At 32.8% G+C, this 9,616-nt stretch overlaps 2 protein-coding genes across 2 annotated transcripts; both read left to right on the top strand.

The window, feature by feature from the left end:
• Positions 1-1,378: 1,378 nt before the first annotated feature.
• LOC125369584 (secreted RxLR effector protein 161-like) lies at positions 1,379-2,026 on the top strand. The gene has a single exon (XM_048372363.1). The coding sequence runs from the start codon at positions 1,379-1,381 to the stop codon at positions 2,024-2,026; it is 648 nt and encodes a 215-aa protein (XP_048228320.1).
• Positions 2,027-5,384: 3,358 nt separating this feature from the next.
• On the top strand, positions 5,385-9,344 carry LOC8265932 (calcineurin subunit B-like). The gene is made up of 6 exons (XM_048372451.1): positions 5,385-5,624; positions 5,700-5,824; positions 5,931-6,027; positions 6,120-6,229; positions 6,957-7,031; positions 9,022-9,344. Exons 1-6 carry the CDS (start codon positions 5,555-5,557, stop codon positions 9,070-9,072), a joined length of 528 nt encoding a protein of 175 aa, XP_048228408.1. The 5' UTR covers positions 5,385-5,554; the 3' UTR covers positions 9,073-9,344.
• The last annotated feature ends 272 nt before the right edge of the window (positions 9,345-9,616 follow it).

Here is a 9,616-nt window from a genome sequence, read left to right as displayed (position 1 = left end):
ACCGAAAATGGATTTTATGTCTCCTTTTGAAAAGCTGTGGAACATGAAACCGACAGTGAGTCATTTCAAGGTATTTGGCTGTGTGTGCTATGTATTTGTGCCTGATCATTTACGTAGCAAGTTTGACAAGAAAGCAATCAGGTGTATCTTTGTGGGGTATGATGAAAGCGGAAAAGGCTAGCGATGTTGCGATCCTACCATAGACAAATTTCATGTTTCTAGAAATGTTGTATTTGATGAAGCATCATCATGATGGACACTAGAATATGTTACACTTCCTTATTCAATAGAAGAACAATTACAAGAAAAGTTGAAAGGAAATGTTCAGTAAATTCCACAGAGTAGTGCAAAGTCTTCATCATAAGAAAGATCATGGAAGACTGGTATTTATAAAAAAGCAGAGGTGGAGAATCATCCAATTAAAGAGCTGTTGGAGAATGAATCAGTTAAGGAGACACCATCACCACTAAAACTCAGAAGATCTGAGAGGGTTAGAAAAGAAAATCCTAGATATGCTAATGTTGCACTGGTAGAAGAAGAAACAGAACCAGAGTCCTTTGATGAGGCTTTCTAGAAGACAAAATGGAGAAAGGCGATGCAGGAAGAGATGGAAGCTCTTGTTCAAAATCAGACTTGGGATTTAGTCCCAAAGCCAAAAGATGTAAAGCCCATATCATGCAAATTGGTGTACAAGATCAAGTTGAGAGGTACAAATGGTTCAGTTTAGAGGTACAAAGCTCGACTAGTAGCACGAGATTTTTCACAGCAGTATGGATTGGATTATGATGAGACGTTCAGTCCTATAGTAAAGATTGCAACAGTTTGTGTTTTGTTAGCTCTAGCTGCAAGTAAGTACTGGAGCTTATGGTAGATGGACGTAAAAAATGCTTTTCTGAATGGAGAGCTTGATCGAGATGTGTACATGGAGCAACCAAAAGGATTTGAGAACCAGCTAAATTTTGAATATGTTTGCAGGTTGAAGAAAGCGCTCTATGCATTGAAATAAGCTCCTAGAGCTTGGTATGGAAAAATTGTTGAGTTTCTCATTCACAGTGGATATGCAATTGCATCAGCAGATTCCAATTTATTTGTGAATGCTAGAGAAGGGAAACTAGCAATTATTCTTGTTTATGTGGATGGTCTTATTATCACTAGAGATGATGTAACAGAGATCCACCAGACAAAGGAGAATTTATCAGTTCGATTTCAGATGAAGGAACTTGGAAAGTTGAATCACTTTCTTGGTTTAGAGGTGGAGAGAACATCAAAAGGATTGTTCTTGTGTCAGCAGAAGTATGCAGTGAATCTTCTTTAGAAATATGAGATGTTTGACTGCAAACCCTTTTTTATTCTGATAGAGGTGAACTCAAAATTGAGCATGTCAGAAGACAAAGATTTGGAGGATTTTGTTATATATCGACAGATTGTTGGCAGTCTGATGTATTTGACTCTCACGAGACCAGATATTGCTTTTGTAGTTGGAGTAGTGAGTAGATTCATGCAAAATCCGAAGAAGCCTCATTTGGAAGTAGTTCAGAGAATTCTAAGATATATCCGAGGTACACTTGATCTTGATATATTCTATAAAAATGGAGTACCATGCAAATTGGAAGGATACTGCGATGCTAATTATATAGGAGATTATGATACCCGAAGATCAACTACTGGGTATGTGTTTAGTCTGGGATCGGGAGTTATTACTTGGTGCAGTAAAAGGCAACCAACAGTGTCACTATCAACAATAGAAGCTGAGTATCATGCAGTGATAATGGCAGCACAAGAAAGCACTTGGTTAGTGTTGTTGATGGAGAATCTACATCAGCCAGTAGATTATGCAGTACCAATATATTGCGATAATCAATCAGTTATCAGTTTGGTTAAAAATCCAGTATTTCATGCAAGGACAAAGCATGTGGAGGTGCAGTATCATTTTATTAGAGAAAAAGTATTGGTTAGAGGAATCAAAGTGTTACAGGTAAAGACAGAAGATCAATTGATATTTTCACTAAAGGACTCAATAATATGAAGTTAGAAAAGTTTAGAAAACTACTTGGCATGATTTCAAGGAAGCATATCAAAGAGGAAATTAATAATAAGGGGGAGTGTTAAGAATCATTATTAATTAATAGGATTTAATGTATTGTTGTTTTTTTACTCAAATCCCACATTGGAAAATTAGAGATTAGAGATTTTTTTTGTTATTTTTTACCACATTGGAAATGTAGTAGAATGCAAGGCTCCTCCATGTATATATAATGGAGGCTTCACCTTGTTAATAATTCATTCCAAAAACAAGTCTTGTGTATTTGACTAAGTTTGTTTTTCTTCTTTCTTTCTTATAGTATTATTTTTATGGGTTCAATTCTCTTTAGTCAAGTCTTACCTTCATAATCATTTCAAGATAAAGGATCTTGGTGTTTTGAAATACTTCCTTTGGTTAGAAGTAGCTTAAACTAGTAAGGGCATCAGCTTATGCCAATGTAAATATGCCCTTGACATTCTTACTGATATTAGTTTTCTAAGTAGCAAGCCTACCTCTTTTCCAATAGTGCATGGTACTAAGTTAACTACTACTAGTTCCTTATTCTAGAAAATTCTTCTTATGAGGGATTGATAGGGCATTTGTTGTAACTCACTATAATAAGACCTGAACTAAGCTTTTCTATGCATCAACTGTCTTAATTCATTGATAATCCAACCGAGGAACATCTCACTGCTGCTCATAGGATCTTGCGTTATATTAAATCTACTCTAGGGAAGGGTATATTTTTTTCCTCTGCAACTGAGCTCGCCCTTAAAGCTTTTAGTGACTTAGACTAGGCCTCCTACCTTGATGGCTGACGTTCGATCATATTTTTTTGCACCTTTATTGGTGATGCCTTTATCTCCTAGAAATCTAAGAAACAATATATGGTGTTAAGTTCCTCCTCTAAAGTTGAGAACAAGACTTTAGCCTTTGTTATTTGTGAAGCCTAATGGCTATTATATTTGCTTCGACATCTTGGCATTCCTCGTTCTCACCCAGCTCTATTGTATCGCGACAATTGTTTTGTTGTCTAGATTGTTGAAAACCTAATTTTTCACGAACGTACCAAACATATAGAGCTTGGCAAGTTTTCTTAAATCAGATGTTGTTCTTCTCCTCCTTATTACTTTTATTAATCAATTGGTAGATTTTCTTACCAAACCTTTTGTCACTATAATATTTCTTTCTTCACTATCTAAGCTGGGCATGCTCAACATTCATGCTCTAGCTTGAAGGGGGCTAACATAATTAATGTTTATTACATGTGCAATTAAATATAATATATTTGTTCTTCCTTTTCATTGATTGTTAGTTTGTGACTAACTTGCCGAGTCAACAAAGTCTTATTTTCTCTTTATCAGTTGTTGTGCTTGTAGATACAAGTAGCGAGTTGGAATTCTTTTGCTTTGTATTAAGTATCATTTTTCTTCTTATAAATATAATTCTACATTTACAAATCCTTTAAGAGGTATTACTAGTCCTTCAAACTCAAGAACTTCTTGAGATGACCGTGAGTAAAGGCTTGAGAGTATAGGAAAATGATGAACCCAACGAGTAAACCTATTTGAACCTGACGAGGAAGATAATGACTACCTAGTAAACTCGTTCTCAATCTAAAAAGATGATGAACGTGAGTGAAGGCTTGAGTTGAGAGTATGTGAATGGCAATTGTGTGAGGTTAGGAGAATTGTAGCTTTGTGAAGTTAGAGACTGGAGAGTGGAATGATAATAACTTGAGATGAAAATAGAATGACACAGAGTGTTAGTTCTTTTTTCTCCTATGAAAATGTTCTAAAAGACTTAAATGCTTAATATTAATAATAATGTATACATTGACAATTATAGAGTTATTTAATTAAACTAAATTTTAATAATTAAATAATTTAAATTTAAAAATAAAAGAGATAAATTTATTCTTTAAATTCAATGAAGTTTGAACTTGATTCGAATAATCTCAAACTCTTTAATTTGGCTCAAACTCGAGTTCTTCAAAACTCGACCAACTTGACTCATTTACATATCTAGTCAATTTAGCTATCATTCCTAATAAGAAAGAGAAAAATATTATCTCATATATAGTATGCAAAATCTAGGTAAAAATAGACCACCAAACCTAAAAGATTAGAAAAATAGGAAATATATTTTATTAAGAATTAAAAATATCAAAATTTTTATTAATAATAAAAAATATAAGTTGATTAGAAATGACAAAATTAATAACTTGATTGACATTCTCATTTGTAAGAATTGAAAAAGTCTAGATCTCAAGTTTGAATCTTGCCATCGTCATTAATAGAAATTATTACATTTATCAAGCCAAACTCAACTGAAATTTAACTAATTTATATTTGACTCATTTATTATCGAGTTGAATTTTTATTATATTTATTCTTAACTCATATTTATTTATAGAAATTATAATAGGAGACACAATTATTCATATTGATTACAAAAACACTCACATGAAATACTATTTGGTCCGGTGCTCTCGTCAATATATACACCTAGCCCAATTGCAACAAATTTTAATTAGATAGAGTTATAATTAAGATGTAATTGTTTCAATATTCAAAATTTTAAAAGTTTAATTGAACTATATTAAAGTATAAGAGTGTAATTGTGCTTTCATCGAAAATACATAAGTGTTTTTGTATCTTTTGCTTTAAATTTATTACAACCATTAATATGACGGTGGATTATACCTTATTTGTTAAAACTCGAACCAAAAACTCTTTTTAATTTAAAAAACTATTTTAGCCATAATAAAATCAAATCAACAAATGAACAATGATATAAATATATTTCACTTTTAATTTTATATTTATTATGATAACTTCTCACTTTATTTCTTTTCCTCTTATGATTATTATTTTCAGAGTTATTATTTGTTAATTTTCTTATTAAGTCATAAACGTATTTAAAATTAACCATTATTAAAAAATAAAATTAAGTTTATAAAATACTTTTCTTAAGATAAAAATAATTACTTTATTCTAATTAAAATACATAAATTTATAATAGATTAAAGACTTAAAAAATATTATTTCATATTATGAATTAAATTGAAAAATAAAAAATATATTAAAACTATTATTTTGTATCATGAATTATATTTTAAAAATATAATAAAATAAATATAATTATATAATTTTTATTATCAAATAAATAATTCAAGTAAATAAAAATTTTCAAAAACAAACTAAAACGTTATATTCTTTATTAAAAAAAATAAAATACATTACAATTTAGTTACCGTAAATAAGATTTAAATATCTAATGATTTTTTTATTTATATTTTCATTATTTTTTTAATTTAGCCTTAATAAAATAGGGCGTGGCAATTTGTTTGTCTGTTATACTACAACCAACAACCAACCACTACATCCAGCCCGGTGAGACTTTCGAAGGAGTTGCAAATTAACACATTTTCTTGAACAAGAATAAAAATAAAATAAAAAAGAGCAAAACTTTTCAAGATCACTTGTGCATTCCGATTCGCATCGCATAAACATTGCCCATCAACAAATAATGGGCAACACATCTTCAATGCTCACCCAATACGACATCGAAGAAGTTCAGGAGCACTGCAATCACACCTGTACATATTCTTAATTTATAGCATTGATAATTAGGATTCTTAAGTTGTTAATCATTCTTACTTTCACATTGACAGTTTCCCAGCAAGAAATAGTGTCACTATACCAAAGATTTTGTCAACTGGATCGATGCGGCGGCGGTTTTATATCAGCTGAGGAGTTTCTCTCAGTACCTGAGTTTGCTGTCAACCCACTCGCTCAGGTTCTTTTGTGGAAATGTGTTTGTGATGGTGTGTTCATTTAGCTTTTTTACCTGTGGGTTTTCTTTAATCCCTTTCTTTTTTGGGTTGTTTTGATTTTTTGTGTAGAGATTGTTCAGGATGATAGATGGATTGAATTTTAAAGAATTTGTGGCTTTCTTATCTGTATTCAGTCCTCGTGCTACTTTGCACCAGAAAATTGAATGTAATAGTACTTTTTATATTCTTTCTTCTAATTGTTCTATGTTAAATTTTAATTTAGCTTGTTTACTCTATCTTCAACTTGTAATTGTGTAGTTATTTTCAAGGTGTATGATTCTGATGGCAATGGGAAAGTCGCATTCAATGATATGTTGGATGTGTTGCATGATTTGACTGGACATTTTATCTCTGAACAGCAAAGGGAGGTTAGATTTAGTTCATTATTCTGCCAATCTAGTGTTCTTTTATTTTCTGTTTATTCTTAATGTACTGTGTGTATATGCCATGTTGCATTAGTTTGATAAGGGAAAAAAAAAGTAGAAAAGAAAAGAGGAAAGTTTTGAGCTTTATGAAGAAGTAAAGTTGTTTGAAATGTTGTCCGATGGAAGCTTTTCTCATCTCATATTATGGGCAATCCTCGATTTAATAACTTCATATCCTAGACTAATTATGATATCTTTCAGCCAGGGTCTGTATCAGGCCTGAGGTTTTATGAAGAAGTTTTCCAGATTAATGGACTAATAATGTATTTTTGCTAGTGCATTCATTTCTTAATTGAATGCTCTCTGACTTGGTATGGTAGTATTTGTTGAACATACTCAGAAATTGTATAGAAGACTTTGTATAATGTTAACAATCATGGTCAAAAGTATTTAACAAAAGTCATTTCTAGGAAAGGTCTGGCTTGAATTTGCAGAGATGTATTGCCTGATTTGCTAATCAAGATAGTGGAGAATGCAGGTTATTTCTGTGCATATTATTTTAGTGATTTGCAATACCATATTTGATGCCAACATTTCAAACTGTCTTTTGGCTAGCATCATAGTAACAGGTGTATAACATGTGATATAACTCTTTTTGCTAACATAATATTGACAAGCAGCTTGAGATGTGCTTTATTGTGGATAAATTATATGCTTTTGTTTGGTGCAGCAAGTGCTTATCCACGTCCTTGAAGAAGCAGGCTATACAAAAGATTCTTTGTTAGTTTTTTCAGACTTCGTTAAGGTACCCTGATAATTATGATTACCATAGATGGTTACTGCACAATAAAGTTCCATTATTGAAGTTTACAATGAATGGTCGTGAGTATCTGTTATATATCAAAGCCATATGATGTACTACACCTACTGAACACCTCTTCTATGATCTTCTATCGCTTCTTTATTAATCTCTCCTGGAAAAGAGTACCATTATTCCTCAAATCATGTTAAAAGAGTGGGCTATATAAAAGAGATGTGGAGAAAGTACTTGTGTATGTATATCTTGATGAGTGATGTAATTGGTAACAAATGTAAACATGTCTTTCATTAATATAAAAATTTTCAACGAGGTAGCTCTTACATTGCGTCTTGAAGAGTTAAATGCTGCATTAAGTAAATTAAACTTCTATTGTTGAAAACCTTGATTGCTCTTCATAGAATATTGGTAGTGAAAATGGAATCTTCAATAATCATCTTGCATTCTGTAGGACCATATATCTTTCAATATCCTTTCAGCTATGTCCATTATTTTGAGGTGGCTTGGCCTTGAAATAGACTAAAAGGTAATGGTATTGGTCCTGGTAGTTGAAGTGGGACATTCATCTTCCTTCCCACCTGACTTCTACATCAAGTCGTGAAGTAGGTAGCCTTCTGCCTTCCTGTCTTGGGTTGAAGTCTGAAAGAAAATTATTACAAAATGTCTTTGGCTCTGAAAGATGAAAATAAAACAAATCTCTTACTAGAAGGGTGCAAATAACACCTCTTATTATTAGAAGCAATCCCTGGGCCATTACATCTATGCCTTCTTGGAAATTATCCATGTTAGCCTAGTTGTAGTAGCTTATTTTTGGGTTCAGTAGAAAATACTTGACAAACTTTCTATGCGGTGCTAGCAAAGAATACTATAAATGTTGTACAAGGAATAGAACCCGATGTTTCTTGTCTAGATGAAGAGGGACTAGTTAATTAAATTAAAAGGTTTTCAGTCATGATATTGCTGATTTGAAGGAAGTAGCCTTTTGGGGAAACTATAACTGGGTGATTTTGTAGTACCAAATCTATTGTGGGTTGATCCTGTAAAAAGTTTTCTGATTCATAGCAGCAAATTGCGGGACAAGGAATTAAAATTTTAGATCACGGAGCCTGGCTGGTAATTTAGATTCATTTGAATTCTTGAGTTGTCCGATGGGTTCAAAAGTGAAATTTGTGGGCTAACACCAGATAAAAGGTTGATGTCCAGGTTATAATTGCAGAAGTTAACTGAAGGGAAGAGACTGATGATGCTGCAGAGAAACTAAGAATTCTTGGCCTCTTTGCTCCATGCCTGCTTCTGTAAAGAGAGAGAAAGAGTTACCTTGTCTAAAGAGTTTCACTTTTATGTCTTGGTCACTGTAACTCTAACATAAAAGATGGTTAACCTTTGGGGAGTTATGGTTCCTGATATCTTTGATTGTCAAACTCTCCTTGTTAACTACTCTAGTGGCTTTCTAATTGGACTATTCCTTTATTATTCATAGTTGACAATTTGCGCGATTCCAAGCTTCAATTGTTAATGCCATTAACTGTCGGGTTCTTAAACTTTTCTGCTGTGTTGTACAGCTTATAAATACTGTAGTTGCCTATGCTGGGAGATGCCGTCCATTTGTTTACTTCAGGAATTTTTAATTCTATCAAACAGAAGTCTTATGTTCAAATACCATGAATATGTCCACATTTGTCCTTCCCCTCATCATCTGTGCCTATAACTCATTTAATTCTCACCATAGATTCATAACTAAATATATATGTATCTGATTCTGATCTCCCATGCAGATCGCAAATTCTTCTAATTCTTTTTTTTTTTTTTTCTTCATAAATTTGATTGCGTCTTTCTAGTGCCTTTTCAACTTTTGCAACTCTATTCAAGTTGCTTTATAAATGTCTGGCTTCTCTTAACAATTATTTAGTAGTTTTTTCCCTGTAACTGGCTTTTATGTTAAATTGAATAGCTTACTTCTCCCGTACATTGCATACAGATTCTCGGAAATTCTGGTTTGAAGATGGAAGTAGAGGTTCCTGTGGACTAAGATGAGGAGAAGTCATCAGTTACTGCAAGTTCAGGGAAAGTGTGGATAACACACGTCGAGTTCTATTTGCATTGAAGATCTGAAGAGTGGTCATCCTAGTCTCCTTCTATGTGTAAATCAATGTCCAAGTCCGTGTTTAAGGTATCAAAACATAAAGCATATCAAATTTCATGTTTTGTGTTCCCTTCAAGTTACAGTGTTATCAGCGATGCACGATTTCGCGATGCGATGATGTTTCTTAATTTTTAATGCTGAATAAATTTTTTCTCTCACCCTTCCTTTCCCCGAGGAAACACCACTAGAACTACAGGCTTATTTTCAACCACCAAAACTTCTATCGAAGTTGTGGTTCCAGTACCATGCCTGTTCTGAAATGCCATGAAGCCATCTTTTGCAGGCTGATCCATGAGCTGGGGCAAAAGGGCAAGAGCCAGCCAACATTCGCTCTGTTGAATCAGTTATCAGAAATGGAAGTGTTTCCTCAATAGCATATAGAGCCATTGACATATTAAAATATCAAAGTTCTTCCAGAATTATTTTTTTA

This window comes from Ricinus communis, chromosome 3 (assembly GCF_019578655.1).
Source record: "Ricinus communis isolate WT05 ecotype wild-type chromosome 3, ASM1957865v1, whole genome shotgun sequence".
NCBI lineage: Eukaryota > Viridiplantae > Streptophyta > Magnoliopsida > Malpighiales > Euphorbiaceae > Ricinus > Ricinus communis.
Note: the sequence above shows the minus strand (reverse complement) of the source record. Positions and strands in the feature narration are given on the sequence as shown.